The following is a 20,883-nucleotide window of genomic DNA, read 5'->3' on the forward strand; positions in this document are numbered from 1 at the left end:
AAGAGGCAGGATAAGCGCGTTACGGGTTGAGCTTGTCGAAAACCAATTGTACTTCATTATGTGTGAAGGGGTTTTATGAAGAAATATTTTATGAACCAGTGTACAGAGATGGTGCTTATGACGAAAGGAGAGAGGAGAAGTGTGTGAAAGTCAATAAAGGGCATCCGAAGGAACACATCGATCCTTGTTGTAAAGAATATTAAGTATAAATCTATGGTTGAAACCTACTTCCCCAAGCGTTCTCTGTTAAGTATAAATCTATGGTTGAACCCGACTTCCCCAAGCGTTCTCTGAGGGGACCGAGGTCTACTCTATCAGTTCATGTATTCTGTGAAGTGACATGACCATTCGTGGGGACCTTGCTCATAACTGCAAAAGTCCTCGTCTGATTTTTCCGCATCAATTGAACGTTATACATGTGCATGTAGTGAAAGCCACATGCAAAAGGCTGTTCCATGGCACTCATCTGCCACCAAGCTCTGGGTTCATTGGCTGAAAATATTCTTCGGCACAGTAAAGCCGTGCGCCCAAGAACGTGGAAGCCTACAGAACATCCAACCTGGAATACTAAGAACACCACAGCCCAAAATTAAGAATTGCGGTGTAGGTTTGTGCTGTTGTCAAACACCGGGATTGTTATGTTGCACATGTATCTGAGCTTTACCACTACATACACGTCTGTCTTTACACAATTACCAATCTGCAGACAGCATGCTGTTTCGTCCTTTAGTTACTAATGGACTCATCAATGCAGCACAGAGAAAATGAGGCAGGTGAATGTCCTAGGCTAGAGAGCATCAAATACAGGTATAGAATCATGCCTTGCAGATCTCGTTACGGCCCCTTCGATGCATGTCTGAACATTAGATGGCTGTGTAGCTTCAGTTATCTCAGAATATGTACTATTTATCCAGCAGCAACAACGTTGGTCACACAACTATTCACTATAATGAGTATGCGTTGGAACACTTTACCCCGAGTCATACTATAGCAGTGTATGCCATGCATGGGTTTACCTCACACACTGAATTTCATAATTTGACATCCAAATCACAGAAGAGTGGTGTTCCAAACTTTACGTAATTGCACTCCATGTCCTGCGAGCTACAGTAGAATACTTCAATAGAAAATTTCTTATAGCACGTTCTTAGAAACAAATCGTATAGGTTCGAGGCTGTCAACCCAGAAATTTGTGATTTCACAGCCATAGATGTTACCAGTCAGGTCACTGTATACAGTAGGTATGCAGAAGAAAATACTAGTAACTCTTTGTGGAAGAGCTGTGCCAAAATGTGTACAGTACAGTAAATTAATAAAAAATGAGAAAAGCAGTGACAAGGCTGTGCATGATGTAGATCTACTCGTACCAGTAAGTACAGTGCACCAGTGAAATTGTTGGTGTAGTACCGGTATACTACTATAATTATGGCATGGCCCATGCCACTACAATCTATTTGCAGTGGGCCGCAGTAGGCCAGTGCAACAGAAAGCATTTCAGAAGCTGTGTGCAATGTTAACATCTATGACATACAAGTAAACTGCCATATAGCACAATCGATTACTCTCAGCCCACATAAGTACAATGTAGGCCAATCAGTAGTATAGATACATAGAGCACACTCTACATCATACATAGTCGGCACCAAATCTATGTTGTCGATGTACTTTGCAATGATGACATGATGGCAAGCGTGCTTGATTCATCATAATATTGCCTTGTACTTGGTTGGAAGTTAGTTGTAAGTTCAGTGGTCGAGGTAAGCAGAGCTGCTCCAGCTTTCAGAATCCTGCATGAAAAAGGCAGAAAGCAAATGTAGGTATAATAGTAGCAAGCTGATGTAAAGAGCCTGTCTTTCAATGCAATAATTCTATCCACTGCATGGACAGACCTGGTGCTTCATTCACCTCTGTTTCTTGCTTTCTCAGAAAACCTACTTCCTCCTTCAGCCATCTAGCTCATGATATACATTAATTTTTCTTTATGCCTTTTCAGCCGTGGTCGACTTTCGCCCCTCCTGTTTGATTGGCAATTGCAGTCAACCTGGGGAATACTGACCCTCGATTGTGAATGAGAAAAGTGTCGCTATTCGCATTGTTGTTACTCGTGAGGTTGGAAGTATGCAATCAAATGTTCACTAGATCTGAAGATTGTGTCGTTATTTGCGAGTTGCTTTGTAAACCCGAGGTAGATTATTCACAAGGTTGATTGTACATGCTATGGGATGTACAATAACTAACCAAACAATAATGGTGTAACAATGATTTGAGTCCATATCCAATTGGATGAACCTAGAGTGCATGATCCATTCCAGAAAGGCGACTTCAGTGAGTCTTGAATTGTCAGCAGCATCATACTTCCATCGAGCTTTTTTTCTTTTTCGAAACGACCCTCTCTTTTCAATTCGAACGAAGGTCAACATACGATTATGGCAGGCATGCACGCACTGATCTTCACTGTATACATGTGCATGTATACTGTACTGTAGTCTGTGCAGTCAACTAGTCGTGTTCCACTTGGCTTACGGTAAGTATCACTACAAGTGCATAGTAGCCCCCCCCCCCCCCACCCCGGGGAGTGCGCATGAACGGCAACTGTGAACTGGTAAAAGAATTATTCGACACCTTCGTTCGTTTCGATGGAGAAGGTTCATCTGGCAAATTGAGGCCTTCGTTTCACTCCTAGCCCCAGGAGCGAAATTTTCACTCCTTGGCTGCCTGTTTGAGCCGTCCGTGTGGAAGGGTTGATTTATGCATGCCCGCATATACATGTAGACCTTATTCAATAAACGTCACAATCACGTGAACCAGGGTCCCGGGAACCAGGGAGCGGCAAGAGACCTGCACTCAGTGCACAGTGGACTCGGCGTGGGAACATAGGAGTAGAAAAATACCGGTATTTTACTACTCCCTTGTACGAACTGGGCCTTTCTTGCCACTCGTTTCACGTACGCGTGCCCCAGCTTACAACAAATCCCTGGAGGCGAGTCCAAAAATCACGTTATCGAATAAGGTCTATAGAAACACAGATCACGTAGAACTACCCCATCCGGGGTCACAACTCACAACGTTTTGGGTACTTAGGTCTCATGTCGTCTCCCCAGGTGCTATGAATCCCTGATGCACATGTATCTACATATCCAATGTAACCGTAACTCTACCAATATTGCGGACGATGACCCTCCCCCCCCCGGCAAACAGAAAGTCGCTATGTCCTGGCCGAGTTTATCTTTTAATTAAATGGTTTTCTCGGTTGGGATTTCATACCTGACAACCATCCCGATTTGGCCGGGACCGTCCCGATATCGAGGGCGGTGATAGGCACCCAAAAGTGCACTAGTTCCATGCCTCACCGCGAGCTTCTTTTGTATACATTTTCATGCCTAGCTATGTCATTGGATCTCAGGTTTGCAAAGGTTGGCAGGTATGGGATTTGTAGAGTGACCAGTTTTGACTATTGCCACCTGCTGTGCAGAAGTGTCATTCCTACATCCTGGCTGCAAACGTACCCCCCCCCCCCCCCCACACACACACACCACCACCAACAATGTTCGATCCTATTTACAGGACCTCACTCTATATGAAAGTGTAGCAGAGGCACTGCCAAAGTATAAAAAACAGCAATTGAAATGCAAGCTGCATTGTGCATGCATGGAGGGCATGGGGAAGAGACTGAGAGGGTGAAAGTGAAGGAAATTTGTTCCGAAATCAAGAGAATCCGAGGAACCCTTGCTGCATTCTTCAGTTCGATAACGTCAGTGGGTGAATCTCAGATGTGTTGTGTGCCCAGACATACAAGTACAGCACTAACCTGAGCATGAGAGCTGCTTGTCATCATCGTGGTCAGGAAAACGAAAGGACGAACGAGGAAGATTGCTGACCATGCATGACGAATAACTGCATATCTAGACGACAGACGGCTTGCCAGAATCAGTCTGGTGTATCTTCAGGAATCTTCTTTCCTAATCGCATTCAGCAGTCAGCTTCGAGGTCAAGAACGCGATGATATTTTCAGAAGGAATAATTTTCAAAAATTTTAAATTTTGGAGAAGAAGCTTCCTTTCTAAAAAAAAAGCGTTCCTTGCTTTCACGCAAGGAGGTGCCTTGCCGGACATGTCGTCGACAGCACAGTGTCGGCAGATCCACGTTTGTAGGCTGCAGACCCGGCAGACGTTTTGATCATCCCGGCCTGGTGGTGAGATTTTGGACCCGGGAGTACTAAAAAGCTGCTCGCATCCCAGGGTGCTCAGTTTCGCTCTACCCGCGCGAGTAGGGGTCCAGGTAACGGGCTCTCTTTCGCGGCCTGCCGAGCATATTAATATACCTCACGTTGGGGTCTCCGTAGGACTTTTTGAAATATTTTTCACATTTTCAAGGTTTATCCATGGCAAAGTTCAAGCCGCGCGAAATACAAGGTACACACACCGTACACCACGTGCAAAATACGATGGAAAACGCGGTTTCGGTTCGTGGTGCATGCGGTGGGCGCATGCAGCCAACGCGTCTCCAAAGCAACAAGGCATGTTTAGCAGTCGTGGAGAAATCACGTAGAGCGAAACCCAACAGCTCTGATTTTTACGTATGAAAATTACGTGCAGTTCCTACGTTATTTTCATACGTAATTCCGTAGAGCGAAACCTCCCTATTGACAGCAATGAACCAGCACAGAAGTCTACTCCTACGATCGTTAGCATGCAGTAGTAGTGGCTACATGCAGAAAAGATATCCTACATTTGTTTTGTAGCCTGTTGCTTGTTGAATCAGGTCAAGGCCGACACCATGGTCACAGCTGGGGCGGCTGAGGCCGCCCCACTTTTTCGGCAGTTTTTCTTGTTGTTTTTTTGGAGCACACTCCATGATCGCAGCTCAGCCCAAACTTGGCAAATAATGAAGAATCCTTGTCCCCGATCGTGGTTTATATTATTGCAGAATCAAAAACAGTCTTTCATTGCACACAACACACTGAAATGGCACCAAATGCCTGGAAATGCTTGCAAATTGGCTTCAATTTTTGAAATTTTTCTCGTGGGAAGATAATGAAGAACCCATGTCCCCAATCGTAGCGTCTTCTTGGTTTGTTGCAGAATCAAAAAGTCTTCCATTGTAGTTACACTGAAATGGCACCAAATGCCCGGAAATGCTTGCAATTGGCTTCAATTTTTGAAAATTTTCCCGGGGGAGGACCCGCCTCCAAAGTCGGTGCGACGGGCCTGCTGTAGGTACAGTGTGACGTGAGGAGTCACGGTTTCAGTTGATTCCGAAACTTCGCGAAAGGCCCAAGCTTGCAAGCCAAGGGCGAGGGCAGTAATATAAGGCCACTGCGCCAAGCTATGTCGATTTTGCTACAGCCTGTACAGCTGTATATGTATGCTATAGCTGTACGCCTGACTCTTGTGTATACGTATATAGCAAGAGTACATACCGTATATTCTCCATTATAAGCACAGGTCTCCATTACTAGCACAGTCTCTAATACTAGCACACTGTGAGCACCTTTCGAAACATTATAAGCACAGTCTCTATTATTAGCACGGTCCTGGTGGGAATCAATGCTGCATGCATGTATTTCTTCTTGCTCTGTATAGATGTATTGGTTGAAAAAATATAAGCGCGGTCTCCAATATAAGCACGGGGTAGAGGGGTGTTGAAAAAATAGAAGCACGGCGCTTATAATAGAGAATATACGGTAAGTACTCTTGCTATACTGGTACTCTAGGTGTTTACGGACAAGTTCTCCAAATATGACGCATCGATGACTGTCATATATGGAGCGCGCGCGCGCGGGATATGGGATGTGGTTTGCGACGAGTTTGTACCGGTACGGAAATCGTACGCACCCCACCGCGTCACGTGGATCCTAGATATCCTTCGCTGTGGAACCATGTGTTGTTCTGTACCCTTCATGTCACTCATGTACTCAGCGGTTTGTGAGCGTCGCAAGCACATACATGTTCTCACAGTGTTCTGAGTTGGAAACGCGCAGATCCAGATCCCGTTGACTACAGGCTTTGCATGCTGGGTCAAGTCGTTCGTAGACTCTTCGTCTTTTCTTATCTTCCTCCGTTTGTTGGCCTTGCTTTATGCTTGGTCGCACCCTGCGTGTTACCAAGCAGGCTTCCAAGTTAACTCAATCTCTGGAGATAGTTTGTTCGTAGACGTGTAGGTAGAAAACGGTGAAAGGAAGCTGCGGAGTTCAAGACAAAGACGTGCTCACGGGAGAGGACAAAATGTGCAGTCCCGGAGTTGTTCCGATCTTCAAGAAGCAGAGGCCTGGTGAAGGCGAACCTCAGGATGATACCATCCCTGTTGACTACGAGCATGTCGCAGGTGACATGAGTAATTATGTGTTTGGTGACGCTCTGGGAACGGGAGCTTACGCCAAGGTCTTGCTTGCCAAGGTCCGCAGTACAGGTGGAAAGGTAGGTGTGACCTTGAAAACCACAACTTACTTGCACAAGCACAGGCATCCACACACACACACAAACATTCACACACGTACAAATGTGTGATCGTGGATAGGTTTCTGAATGCTGGCTTACTTTGTAGTGCTTTTGTCCTTATGCTGATTTTTCCGTGGAGTATGTAACTAGTTACTTAGTGCTGATTTCTGGACTTTATGGTCTCGATTGGCTCACATCAGGTTGCTGTGAAAGTTGTGAACAGACGGAAAGCACCGAAGGACTACCTGAAGAAGTTCCTGCCACGCGAGATCGAGGTGTTGCAGAAGTTACACCATCCGAATTGCGTGAGTAAACATCTTGACAGAATATAGCGGGTCCGCGAGGCCGGTATGTTTTTTTGTGTGGAAGGCTGAGATTGTTTTTGTCGGAACTAACTTTAGCATCCAGTTTACTTATCGTCTTGAATGTGTCTGTAGAACAGCCTGCATGATCAGTGTCTTCACAACGCCTTTGCATCATTGCTCTTACTCGCCGGTGTATCGGTCAATCACCGTGCCACCTCTTTCTCTGCTTCTTGTGTCATGTGTGCTTGCGTTGTTTTTTTGCGGTTTCGTTCGTGTCTCCAGGTCAAGGTTTATGAGATTTTCGAGCACGATGAAAAGGTCTATTTCTTTATGGAACTGGCCGAGAATGGAGATCTGCTGGAGTATATCAACTCTCGTGGCTACATTCCTGAGGAGGAGGCTCGACGGCTTCTTATCCAGCTGCTGGACGCTCTGGAGTATTGTCATACACTTGGCATTGCACACAGGTAAGTCTGCCTCTTCTCATGGTGTCCGCAGTGCAGTTGTGCATGTTGTATCTGGCCCTGTGGCAGTGTGGGCCTTGTTGCAGCTTCCGTATATGCACATGCAGCATTTGTAATTCGTGAAGTAAAACCGTTGTAGAGTGGGACAGGAGGACACTCAGGCAAGTCCCTGAATTTGTGCTGTAATTACCACACAGAAGACTGAGGTTGCGTTCGTTTTGTCTACTTGGTAGAGTAGAATAGAACAGATTTGGAAAAAAAGAGGAGAGGGTAGATGTAGGGATCTCAGAGAACATACTGGGCAGACACTTTGCACATCGGCAGCGGTCGACTGGATGGGCAAGCGATCGATTCATGAATTTTGAAAATGACGATAAACGTTATCAAGAGTAGATAAACAAGAGTGTGCAACTCGCGGATGGGTTGGCCCACGGCGGAATTTTTTGTTGACGTAATCTTTTCGACGACGCACGCGCTGCGAGCCTTTTGGAGAGTTTTCCCTCGTGCACTTGGCTGGGCTTTACACTACAAGGTCGGTGCCCAGCACATGCTCTCACACTGCTCTGCGGCAAAGCCGCGTTTCTCTGAAAAAAGGTGACGTAAACAAAAAATTCCGCCGTGGGCGCGGGGTATCTGCAGATTGTGCAGGAGAGATCCGGAGTTGCACACTCTTGTTTATCTACTCTTGACGTTATCAGTAACCGGTTTGCTTTTGACCCGAGTTGACCAAGCACGTCACTAATTTTCACAATACGTGATTCATGAATAAAATGTCTGCGCAGTGTGTTCGCTGAGAAACCTTAGTGCACGCACATAGATCTATCCGGTGGATCGTCGAAACAAGTCCGTATATCACCCACCAAATATGCCACATTTATCCTACAATGCACAACATTTTGTGTAAAACAGCTCCCATCACCATGGATATACAGAAATCCCGTATCTCCACCGACTTCTATCAGCCTCAACTCTGGTGTAGCTGGTAGAAGAAAGTAGAATCTGGGTAGGAAAAAAGGAACACATCTACTGAAGCCAGCAGATCAAAGCAACACCCGTCAGAGGCTGTGTTTACATGAGAGTTTTCAACCTTCCATGTACACCGATTGACTGGAGCGCTTATGCTTGACCCAGGCTGAAATCCAAACATACTGTTGTATGCATGTACGTACTTGATAGCAGGACTATACTGCATGGCACGCCCAAATAATTACAGCCAAAGTAGGCAGACGGCCATTCAAGACTCCACAAATTGTCTTCCGTCAGCATACTGTAGTTGATATTATCCTCAGGTCAACCCTCTTCCCCAACTTTAAAAACTGTGGTAAACTCCCTGCATCCTGGATTGAACATGACCTGGGCGAATATAACTCGTGGAAATGCAGCCTGAGAGTATGATAGTCATGTTGAAGTTGGTAATCAGCACAAGCAGTAGTGAGCACACAAGTCAGAACAATCTGGTGCAGCTTGTGCTGCCCCTGGTTGATGAGTAAACGATCTTATCCGGACAGCCTGGTTAAGGCAGTGCTCGCAACTCAGAAAACCTGTAACCTGGCGCATTCACACAGTGCGGTGTATGTAAAGCTGTGTGGTTTTCTTGCGCAGCCATTTTGGTACAGGTGGACTTGCTTTAATTCAAACCTCAAATTTCCAGGCGCCATCTTCTAATTTTCCAACTGCAAACACATGCCCTGATATGTCAGAATGCTTGAAGTCGCATGCTGATTATATTTGCACCTTTTATTCATGGCTGCACAACATTGGTCATGTGCAACTCCAAGCATGTTCATTTTGTCAAAACACTGAACGAAAAGTACGTTGACATAAAATTAATCTTTATGTTGAAGAAGTGTTTCTTGAGTTGTATGAAAAATTGGAAAGAGCTTTTTGTGGCTTTCTCTATCTTCGGGTGTATCTTCTATACAGAGATCTGAAATGCGAGAATCTGCTGCTCGACACTGAATTCAACATCAAGGTGTCTGACTTTGGCTTTGCCACGCAGTTCAACAAGGATCAGCTGCTGAAAACATTCTGCGGATCATGCGCCTACGCAAGCCCAGAAATCCTATACGGGCAGCCTTACGACGGTCGCAAATCAGACATGTGGAGCATTGGTGTTGTGCTCTATGCTATGGTCTGCGGCAAGTTACCATTCAATGATGCTGACATGAAAACACTGATTCTCCAGATTAACAGCAGAATTAGCTTCCCGAAGAGGGTCAGCAGAGGTGAGAACTCCTTTTAATACCAATGTATGGGTTTGATGTTAGAAGGTCTTCTCATCTAGAACCAATGCCATTTGTGTCCCGGGTGAATGCTATATGCAGCATATTGATTTTTCGTGAGTTCGCTATTTGCACGCCCTCAAGTCAATGAAGCACAGGGAGCAATCCGGATAGTCGAAGTTTGTCTTTAGGATCATGTTGCTAGTTTGTGATTGTTTCTCAGAAAAAAATACAGCGCAGTATGTGGAAATTTGTCATGTCACTTTGCCATGGTAACACTTCAAGGTTTTCCAGTGACAGTCGCTCAAAGCTCTGCTGTAAGACTAGCTACCATGCAGTAACAGGTATTGGCCAAGAGATTGAGCCAGTGCAAGATTCTTGTGAACTTATCTGTGATCTTCTGGTTGACTGCATCTTTCTTTCCTCGTTGACAGACTGTCGTGATCTGATCCGTCGAATTCTGGCTGTGAACCTTGGAGAGAGAATAACCATGGATGATGTCAGGGATCATGTCTGGTGTCAGTCTCAGCGACGATCAAGCTTGACTCTGGCTCCTTGGCCTCCGATGCCAAAGGCCACTGGAATCGGTAAGGGGATCTTTTAGTATCCATGCGCTTTCCTGATATTTTACACATGCATGCACGCGCGCACACACTAGATGGGGTTCTTCACAATCAAAACTTTTTGGATTTTCCAAGCTTGCTTTCAATGACATTGTTGTACAGCTGACTTCTCCCATTGGATGACAACAAAGTGTACGTCTATCTTGTACTGAATATACTAGTGTTTCTATTCTAATAATTCTATCTCAGATGCTCGCATGGAGAATGGTGGTAAGAAGTACGAGTCACAGCTGCCATCTTTGTTAGGTGACATGATGAACATGGCGCTGGAAGTCAAACCTTCTCGCAACGTTGACAAGCCATCCGACCAGAAGACTCGTCGTGCCACCATTGATCCGTCTGAATTGACCAAGGGTGGCAAGTCGGATTCAGCAAGGAACCGTGCAAAGGGCAAGGCACATGATAAGAGGGCCCAGGCTGTTGCTGATGCAAACATGGCAGAGTAAGTTGAAGTTTGAAACAGTATTTTGACATATCCCCCTCTAGGCAAATACTGCCTTTGTGATAAGTTGAACAAGTACCTGGTATTGCTGCCGCTCATTGCTGCAGCCTACACAGTCATGTACTAGGTTGCTTGTTACTGGTGTTCAGTCCTTTGCAGACTGGCTTCTGGTTTCTTGTAGTACTAGTACATGTACATCTATTTACACTACACATAATTATCTAATAATCTGTACCTCTTTTTGCTTGTGTCTATGTTCACAGTCAAGCCGAAGCTGCTGCTGCAGCAAAGAAGGACTCAGTAGCTCGTGAAGAAGAGGCTAGGGCTGCTGCAGCTGCCGCTGCTGCTGCTGCTGAGCTGCAGAAAGAGCAGTCGGCACCTCGTCGGGTCAAGGTGGAAATCAAAGAGGAAGACGCCGGAAAGAGTCCGATGCGTCAGAATGCCATCAACTTTGACGATGAGGACTTCTACCAACATCGTGAACGTTCTTCTACTATGTCCGGACCAAGTGCTCGTGATGGCGATCCACTCAAGCGCCGAGTGTCCTGGAAGCAGCGGCTACGCTTGCCCTGGAAGGCTGGCAGAAAAAGCGAAAAGAGTGGAGATTCGTCAGCTCCCAGCTCGCCCAAGCCATGAAGCACTTCGTCAACGAAGGGTATCACAAAATGACACAACGAATTTGGTTATATTTTCACCTTTCTTGGATCGTGGTTGTCGGACATCTAGTCTGCAACTGAGTGCCTGTAAGCAATTGATGTGGACGTGGAGTTTCCTATACTTTCATCTACACCTGAGCAATTAGTCTGTTGAGAGTTTCCCTGTGCAAATGTGTTTCTTGAGGTCGGTCTCCATTCTCCATGCATTGGTGTGTCCATCTTCTGGATTGAGTGATGTTGCAAAAAAGAACTGCGGGGAAATACGGGAAGTTACTCCTGGTGCGCTCTTCATTTGGAAGCCTACAGTTTGTAGTTCATCTCATCAGGATCAGGGAGTTTGTTCGTCGGGTTAGTTTATTATTGTCTTGCTGTCACCCATTGTATTGATCTATTTTAACACGTTTATCGAACTGTCTACTCTCCCTAGGCTCGTTCTTGGCCAACATCCATCCTTGGAGAAAGCTTGCCAGCAATCAGTCAGTTAGTTTAGTTATTTTTCTTTCCATCGGCTTCTTGCTTATTCTGTCCCCACACTTTTGCCAGCGTTACCACACTAGACATTTTTCGGATTCTCCTTAGTAATTATGCCATGCCTGGCCAGATGCCCAAACAAACCTTGAATATACAATTGGTGGCTTCTTTGATAATGCATCGAGGCACAGGCTTGCGTGTCGCTATAATTTTTTTGCTTGCTAGGTGCCGGCAATCAGCCCAGTGTAATAGAGTAATGCTAGTTTATTTTGTCTCCTGCTCTTCATGTGCAGTGTATCATTCTGTCTAATTAAATTTCATATGTTCACATTGAGTAGATTGTGCTCTTGTACTTGACGTCTCCTTTTTGGGCATTGACAGGTGCGTGTGCGTTTGTGGGAGAGGTGAATGTGCTTTACTTGATCAGGGAGTACACATCAAGAGTTCATAACTCTTGATTACATCAAGAGTACATAACCATGTTACTTTTGATTACATGTATCAGGGAATGATGCATGGATCTAGATATCAGCCATCCCGATCCCCACATACCCATCTGTGTAACATTCCACTGTGGCTTATACTAGGCTATTCATACTACCAAGAGTATAATATTTTACTCTTGACTACGTTACAATACGCGTCGCGTTTTGGTATACCACTAGGCTTTCCCCAAATCGGCCGGCCGAAAACGAGACTTATCGAAAATCGCTAACCTTTTCGCCTATTTTGGAGGGTTCCTTTATCCCCCCGAAAATCTACCAAAATATTATTGCAAAGTGCATTTACGAATGAATGATGTTGCTGCACACATGACCGGTCGAGCTCTCTACTTCAGTACTTGTAGTACTACCAAGAGTATATAACCGCCCTAGGGGTTATATACTCTTATCGAAGATAAGATCGTTACTACATGTAGTAAAATACTACACTTCAACATACAGATGTGGCCAGTAAATCTGGCCCCTACAATTTGTAGTCGATCTCACCAACTTTGAAGCCAATATGCCAACAACTTAGCTGATTTTCCAATATACAGTCGTCCCTCTCTAATCCGGCACCTTTTGCAACGGCATTTTCTGCTGGATAAACAAGGGTGCTGGATTATCAAATCCTGCCCTCCAACCCAGCCCACCTATTAACATACATGACTGCACATGTTTTTGTCGTAAGTCAAAATGTAAGGATTTTCTGTCTCAATCCAAGTACTTTGTGTCTATCATGCCATGTCTATAGCATACACTTGGGAATAATATCCTATGCACTGGCATAGGATACTCCCAAGTGTATGTTACATCAAGAGTACATAACCCCCCAGAGTGTGCAACGCCTGATCCAGCTCTGCATAGGGTCTTGGTCGAGCGGAATCGGATCTTTGCGTCATAATACCGTACACATCCGAGGGGAACCCGGGAAGTCGCGGGTACTCTTGGATCAAAAACAATGGTGCCCTGCCTCGAGACCGGCCTTGCGCTGGTGTGAAGTGTACGCATGACATCAGAAGATCCGATTCCGCTCGACCAAGACCCTACACAGAGCTGGATCGGCGTTGCACACTCTGGGGGGTTATGTACTCTTGGTTACATGTGTTGTGTATGTTACAATGCTCCCTGATAGCGATGTACAACTGCTGGATTAGAAAATCGAATTATGTGCAGTTTGAGTGATTTGTTGCAGAAAATCGCTGCTGGAGGCGGAATTCAAGTGCCGGATTAAAGCGCAGAAAATGAACAGAAAAAATCCGTTTTGCCAGAAAGTGTGCTGGTTTGCAAGGGTGCTGGATAAACAAGTGCCGGATTAGAGAGGGACGACTGTATTCCAATTTTGCAGCCAATTTTCGAACAATCAGCTGATTTTGCAGCCGAATCTAATGTATTTTGAGCCGAGCGAAAAGCCAAATAGGCCAATTGGGGAAAGCCTATATTCCACCCACTGGGTCTGGCAGACGTTGTTTTGAACTTTTCACACAGGCACGCTTTTCAGCTGTGCGTAGAGCTTTTTGGGGACACAAACTGCGCGCATATGCGGGAGCGACAGAACAAATCCTGGTACAGGTCAGACCTCGCTATAACGTAATCTCTGGGGGATGGGAGAAATTATGTTATAGCGAGGTTTATGTTATAGTGAGTTGGGCACACCAATATGCAATATGTATGTCAAAATGACACTCTTCACTTACAACTGTACTGTTTTACATACAAGTATGATGATGACTAGCAAAGATGTGCACATGTGTACAGGCTTGCCAGCAAAGGGGCGACAAGAGCCACTAGGGAGGTTTAGTTCCCACGTAACGGAAACGCGTACGTGGGTGATCCACGTAAAGTGGATGAAGGGCACCCACGTTGCAATGTTGTGTTTAGTCACACGGAACAAACAAAAGCATGAAGCTAAAGGCCAAAACCTGGTCAAAGACGAAGCTACCCCGGCCTAAGAAGCTCATCCAATATTTTGATTTCGTGCTTCGGAAACTTCTTCAGCTGAGCACCCTCACAGCTCGCACAATGCGCTCCATTCTGATTTTCACCCACGTTCTGGCGGAACGTGGGTGAGCCTCCATACACGGTATGTCGTGAATCAGAAAACGTCTGTACGTGGGTCACTGAGTATCACGTGGTACACCCACGTAAAGTACCCACGGATTACGTGGGACTAAACCTCCCTATTGTAGTGCGTGTACTTGTACATGTGAGTCGTGATGTGACAGGATTAGAGCCTATAAAAAGTAATGGGAGTGGTAAAATACCGGTATTTTACTACTCCCTGCTTCCGAGGTGGACGGCTCAGTCTCGAATTCGTCGCGAGAAGGCATGCATGCCGTGTACATAGTCATTTTTATACGAGTTTTTACGTTATGCTGAGGTCTCCGTGCGCCCGGGACCCAGCAAACAGTGCGTTATAGCGAACATTACGCTATAGCGGATTATGTTATAGCGAGGAAATTTTGTACAGAAGTGATGCGGTTTCGGCAGGGACATTCACATTTGTACGTTATAGTGAGGTTTATGTTATAGCGGGGGTCGTTATAGCGAGGTCTGACCTGTACATGGTCTGGCAACATCGTCTACGTTTCGTAGCAGGCGTTCGATTTTCCCGCCGCGTTCCATGTTGCCATGGCTATTCGGACGAAAACGTAGCGTACGCCACATTGTGGACATGTGTGAATGGCCCACTATGACTGTTTTCAAAACGACATTTTCCACTATTCCACACTATTCCACTATTCCACTGTATAGTTTGAAAAGAAGCTCCCGGAATCGTTCGCAGACTGCAAAGCCACTGGCACAAACACATCATTCAAAGAAACGTTATCAAACACTCAGTATCTGTAACCTCGGTAACTCTTTCTCAGGCCAAGAGTATCTACTCTTGCGGGTCAGGCATATCCATCACTTCTCCAAGGCAAGCCATTATTGGGCATATGTAAGCATGTATAATTTTATTCGAATTTGCAAGTACCGGTACATGTACACACGGGCTGCAAGCAGGGAGGACATTTCAGGAGCAAAATTAACAATTGCACAAGACGAGAGTAACTGAGATCGTGGGTACCTGTGGAGCGATAAAATCTGCGAAGAAATGAGTCAACAAAATAATACAGAGTCGCGCGCCCAAGAACGTTGTTTCGAAGGGGTTAGCCTGGGACGTTCTTATTTTTTCAGCAATCTGGCTGCGTTCTTAGAAACAGTGCGTACTGGATCATATGTATCCCACAAGCTGCCAGAAGACCAACACCGCCGTTCTTAGCTTTAGGCTGTGGCGTTCTTAGTATTTCAGGCTGGACGTTCTTGGGCTCCACGTTCTTCAGCGCGCGACTCTACTGTACGTGTAATATGCAGTGCGAAATAAACTTAAAGGGGAAGTGAAGGCAAAAATTAAAATTTCACCAGTTGTAGTCTTCGGGGTGCTGAGTCGAATGGTCTTGGTCCGAGAAAGCTGAGACGCTCCCTTCCTACTTGAATCCCAATCGAACTCGCGCACTTCCACCGAAACTGGGTGACTGCGCCCTACTAGATGGGGATTTGTATGCAAAACTTGATGTCACTAAAAGCGCCATTTCGTTCTTATAAAAGCACGGATGATCGCGATTGGCCCATATGTTGTAGTCTTTTGGACGCTGAGTCGATTGGTTTTGGTCCGAAAAGGCTGCGATGCAGCGTTCCTCCTTTATTCCCAATCGAACATGGTTGAACAAGTGGTCACGTGCTCCTGCGTACACCAGTCACCTGGTCACCGTGCCTGCAGGGTACAACTTACTAGCCTGTTTGACCTTTTTTGGGTGCAGTTATGTCACTCGAGTTGAACTCGAGTTGAACCTTGGTGTGAAAGTTGTCGCCTGCTGGCGTGGTGACCAGGTGGTTTTGGCACCCAGGAGCACGTGACCGCTTGTTCAACCATGTTCGATTGGGAATAAAGGAGGAACGCTGCATCGCAGCCTTTTCGGACCAAAACCAGTCGACTCAGCGTCCAAAAGACTACAACATATGGGCCAACCGCGGTCATCCGTGCTTTTATAAGAACGAAATGGCGCTTTTAGTGACATTTTGCATACAAATCCCCATCTCGTAGGGCGCAGTCACCCAGTTTCGGTGGAAGTGCGCGAGTTCGATTGGGATTCAAGTAGAAAGGGAGCGTCTCAGCTTTCTCGGACCAAGACCATTCGACTCAGCACCCCGAAGACTACAACCGTGGTGAAATTTTAATTTTTGCCTTAACTTCCCCTTTAAACGGAAAAGAAAATGATGACCGGTCAAACACTAAACACAAACAGAAGAAAAGGAGATCATAAGCATCAGTTATCAGGGGATAATTTAACCGGTATCGCATCGCAGTTTGCTACGCAATTCTTCTGAGGTGCGAAGCAACTTCAGATATGTGTTGCAGGAAACTGTGATGCACGTTGATTTTTCACCGTACCCTATGAAGCACAGTGTGCATGCCGGGTGTGTCTTAGGGATGAAATAGATGCACGGAGCTTTGAAATTGCTCTTCTTTATCATTATTTGCCCCCGGCCCTCCTTCCTTGTAACACAATAACATATTCGCTGCCTTGGCATTGAGCATTTGTGCTCATTTGGATTTGCAAATTCAAAGAAAGTGTACAGACAAACAAACAAAGTCACGCTGAGCTAAGCTATGCATCCTGGCACCAAGCTAGGTTTGCAACCAAGGTGTTACAGTGTACTTGTGGTCTGAGCTTGCACTCTCCAGAATGACAATATTGTGAAGTGTTGCAGAAAATTGCTATGCAACATTTTCGAATTGCACTTCAAGTTTGATTTTGTGTAGCAAAATTGCTATGCAAAAGATTGAAAGTAAATTATTCCCTGCTTATCTACATGACTGTACTACGGGTTGCTTTTACTTCAAGGGCACTGGGTTGTTGTCCTTCTCAACAAATTCCTTGGTAGCAACACAGCGACGATATGCAAGAAATCCAGGGAGTGGTACAATATTTTAGTAAATAGTCGACGGAGAGATAATAACCATTCAGTTAGTGAATAGTCGACAGGGAGATTAGGCCACACGTTTTTATTTCTATGTTTCTCGTCACCTGAAAATCTAAAAACGTATGCGAGAGGTGGAAAAAAATAAAAAATGACCGAAAAATAAAAAAAGTTTATTAGACCTTTGTTCACACTAAAATCCACCAATACACCATGCAAAATAGCATCCATAGTTAGCAACTAGTATGTGGTAGGAGCTTCTGTCACAATCTGAGCATGTGCTGCTAAATTGCGCACAAAAATGCCACCTTGCATCATGTGTCGCGGATGCCAGGCCACATTATGTACATGTGCATGAGTGTGCTGGTCCCCACATGCACAGTCAGTGTAGCACATTTTTTTCTTTTTTTCTTCCAGACTCCTGAATCGTATGCGCACGGGTGACGAGAAACATAGAAATAAAAACGTGTGGCCTTATAAGTTTTTAAAAGTAAATAGTCGACGGGGAGATAATAACCATTTTAGTAAATAGTCGACCGGGAGATAATAACCAGTGATGCAAAGGAATATTCTAGAATGCCGACACCAGAAAGAATACCGTACTTGCGCGGTTAGAGCCCTGTCTCGAATAGTGCCCCAGTCTCTAAGAGCCAGTGGTGAAACGAATATTCGAATATTCGAACATTCGTTCGGTTTGTCACATTCGAATATTCGTTAAGTCACATTCGAGTATTCGTTACGTCACTTCGAATGCAGTGCCTGTACATACATGGACGCCGAACACAGTACAGTGCAGTGCGTACAGCCTGCCTGTGACTTTGTACTGTATGCATGCATATGTATGTGCATACTGGACTGCCAATGGTGCACATAACATGTATGAACTTCGAAGTAGCCTTATGTGGCAGTACGTTTTATGTGGCACTACCGTTTGTCATACCTACGTAATGACAGTATCCATCAAATGACTGGGAGGAGGGCATGTGATGTCATCTCTGTTACCAAAAGAATATTCGTTCATTCGTTCGTTAAGCCGAAGAATATTCGGCTAGTAGGTTTTGACATTCGTTTCACCACTACTAAGAGCCAGTGAAAAATAAAGCCCTCTCTTGAATAGTGCCCCCCCCCCCCCTCAGCTTGAAACCAAGCTCACGTGCAAGTTAGCGTTCTTTTGTTAATGTTCTTGTCCATGCTATTGCACTGGTAGTTTTAGGATCAAAATCGCCGTTCTTGTTGCCCGGCGTTTCTGTTGAGTCGTGATAGTTTACAGTAAACTTTAGGCTCTGTTTTGCTTTCTGTTTATACTGGATGATGCAAATGTACCGGCGTTGAAAGAATAGTGCCCTCTCTTGATTAGTGCCCCATCTGTGATGGACATTGAAAACTTGAATAGGCCCCAGGGGCACGAATCGCGCGAGTACGGTATTCGAATGCAGGCAGTAACATTCCAATATCCTATTTATAAGAAGAAAAGAGGACCAAAGAGCCACAAGTTGCAGCTATAATCTCTTTTCTTCTTATAAATTAATCCTTGGCTCTCAACCCAAGAATATTCTATTACTCGAGAATTCGTGCTCTGTTGCTGTGTTATGCAGCTCTCACCATGATCTCCTCTGTAGTGTTGACTGCTGAGGATGAGAGGGAAGAACTGATTATGTTTTGAGAACTATGAAGCTTGGTCATTGGTCAAATTTCCTCTTTCATCAGCAGATATTTACTATCCATGCGAAGTGATTGAGCCACTTCAGAAGACTATAGAATACTCATTTGTTCGCCAAAGCAACATTCCAGGGAATATCGTTCGAAGAAAACATCATTTGTTGCATTCTGATCGAGACTACGGTGGGTCATGGACGGCATGGGTTCGCGGTAGCATGTGCCCGCTCCTAGCTGCAAGCCGGTTCATGACTCACCTCTTAATTAAGTCAAGACAGAGCTGTGCAAGCCAACCTGCTGTGTGTTCAACAGCTGCTTACAAAGATACACAAATTAGTATCTAATTAGTGCCGATAGGTGCTGGATTCTCCTAACCCCGTACAACTCCTGGTCTGCACCGTATGAATGCCTAACAGACACCCTAAGGCCTTCCCCACCCCGGATATAGAAGACTAGAAAACCAGGGACAGATTAGTCAATTGCATGCAATGCCCCCCCCCCCCCCCCTCCGATCATGGAAGCCTTGCGTGCATGCAGGCACAGCCGGCTACATTTCCTACTGGTCTATTCAGACATTTCAGGTGCAGCACCATACCGGTGTACGCAGGTCTAGGGCTACGCTAGCACTCGCCGCCCCATTCACTTGCCCGCTCGGATTTCATTGAGCAGTGCTGTAGTTGTTGCTACATGTACATAGTATGGATGTACTCCCTGCAACTTTGCATGGAGTAGCATTCCACTCTCCATGCAATATACCCCATGCCAAGACGAGGACGCATCCTGACCGTGGTACTGAGCTGTAGTAGGTCTACTAGTACACAGTCACCAGGTCCGGCATGCACGCAGTTACCCCGTCACACATACACACGACACAGTCACAAGGCAGGACTGTACTTACCTTTGAAAATGTTCAGCTGTAGCAGTGCAGGAGTGTAGCCCGCTCTGTAGCCCTGCCGTGCCTAGCTTTTACAGTCAGTGTGGGTCGGCGCCGAGCTTCCTTCCTTCCTTTGTGCTGTTCACCAATCACCATCTCGATCTCCTCTTCATTATCCGCATATGCAGAGCACTCGTGGGATCATGTCACCCTTCTGCTAGTATCCTGTCATGCGGACGAGGGTTGTGTTCCAGCTGCTCCTCGATCCTCCCACTACCGAGTGTCGTCAGAGCTCAGCAGATACGCATCACGATAAAATTACAATTGTTGCACCGGTAGAGTAACTACGAGTAACTAGCTAGCCGGCATGGCAGAGCTTTGGCCAGAGACAGAGGTATCGCTTTGTAGCTGACTACTTAGTGCCCGCAAGCTAGCACGCATGCAAAGTGTGAGTCCACAAAGCTTTGAGTGCGGTTCTGAAGCCGGAGCTCGTGGGGACCCAGTACAAAGCTTGAACTGCCGGAGTGAACGTTTTCATTCCAGCACTAGCGCGGACGAGGCTGTAGATCATGATCTACGGTTGGCTCTGAAAAAAAGAGAGAAAAAGAAGGAGCTAGGAGGAGGCCGGAATCATCATTGCAAGCAGGGCGAAGAAACGATTTCCTGGTGGCAAGCCCAAACAACATCATGATTCGCAGTTTCGCTGTTGTCCGGCAGCTTCTTGTCCTGCTGCTGCTGCGAACGGCTACCGCCAATTATTTGGGCCAGTCTTCACTTCAGACGAGGCGTGGAACCCAACGGTCGGGCTCGCATCAAACTAGCTATTCTTCGCACCTGGCGCTACAGCGCAGGGCACCAGTTGCAGTTATCAACACGCCATGGAAGTACGCGGTGAACACTAGCGCCGAGATTGTCGACTACGTCTGCCACAAGCCGAAATCGACTTCGCAGTCGCATTCTACACGCGGCCAGGTCAAGAGCACTAGGTCAGCAACCCAGGACCAAGGTCAAGAAGATTCGAGCAGAGAGGTCAATACGTGCACGCGTGGTGATTATGCCGAGCTATTGTACTGCTCGCTGAGGTATGTCGGAGAGAGAGATGTGGCAAGATGCACCGCGAAGATGAAGGAAGGTGGATCTGGTCAGCCTTCGATCTATTGCACCTTACTGATTCCTGCTATGTTTAGCTTGGAACGATCTCAGTTCATCTGGAGCAAACAATGGAAACTGAGACCAGTCAAATGTCTCGGCTGGAATCACCTCCTGCAGCTGGGCCAGCGAGTTGT

At 45.9% G+C, this 20,883-nt stretch overlaps 1 protein-coding gene and 1 long non-coding RNA gene across 2 annotated transcripts; one reads left to right on the top strand and one right to left on the bottom strand.

Moving 5' to 3' along the window:
* Positions 1-1,061: 1,061 nt before the first annotated feature.
* Positions 1,062-4,303, bottom strand: LOC135806992 (uncharacterized). Its single transcript, XR_010551405.1, has 2 exons — positions 3,809-4,303; positions 1,062-1,787 (listed from the first exon to the last, which is right to left on the bottom strand). It is a non-coding gene; the product is annotated as an uncharacterized LOC135806992 (long non-coding RNA).
* Positions 4,304-5,973: 1,670 nt separating this feature from the next.
* LOC135825213 (testis-specific serine/threonine-protein kinase 1-like) lies at positions 5,974-11,977 on the top strand. The gene is made up of 7 exons (XM_065337951.1): positions 5,974-6,416; positions 6,638-6,742; positions 7,025-7,209; positions 9,130-9,431; positions 9,863-10,015; positions 10,241-10,493; positions 10,757-11,977. The coding sequence occupies exons 1-7, from the start codon at positions 6,225-6,227 to the stop codon at positions 11,127-11,129; spliced, it is 1,563 nt and encodes a 520-aa protein (XP_065194023.1). The 5' UTR covers positions 5,974-6,224; the 3' UTR covers positions 11,130-11,977.
* Positions 11,978-20,883: the final 8,906 nt, after the last annotated feature.

Source organism: Sycon ciliatum, chromosome 1 (assembly GCF_964019385.1).
Source record: "Sycon ciliatum chromosome 1, ocSycCili1.1, whole genome shotgun sequence".
NCBI lineage: Eukaryota > Metazoa > Porifera > Calcarea > Leucosolenida > Sycettidae > Sycon > Sycon ciliatum.

Coding starts and splice junctions, on each gene's coding strand:
- LOC135825213 (XM_065337951.1), top strand. CDS start 6,225: ATGTGCAGTCCCGGAGTTGTTCCGATCTTCAAGAAGCAGAGGCCTGGT. Junction 6,743..7,024: donor AGTTACACCATCCGAATTGC/GTGAGTAAACAT, acceptor TCGTGTCTCCAG/GTCAAGGTTTATGAGATTTT. Junction 9,432..9,862: donor CCCGAAGAGGGTCAGCAGAG/GTGAGAACTCCT, acceptor CCTCGTTGACAG/ACTGTCGTGATCTGATCCGT.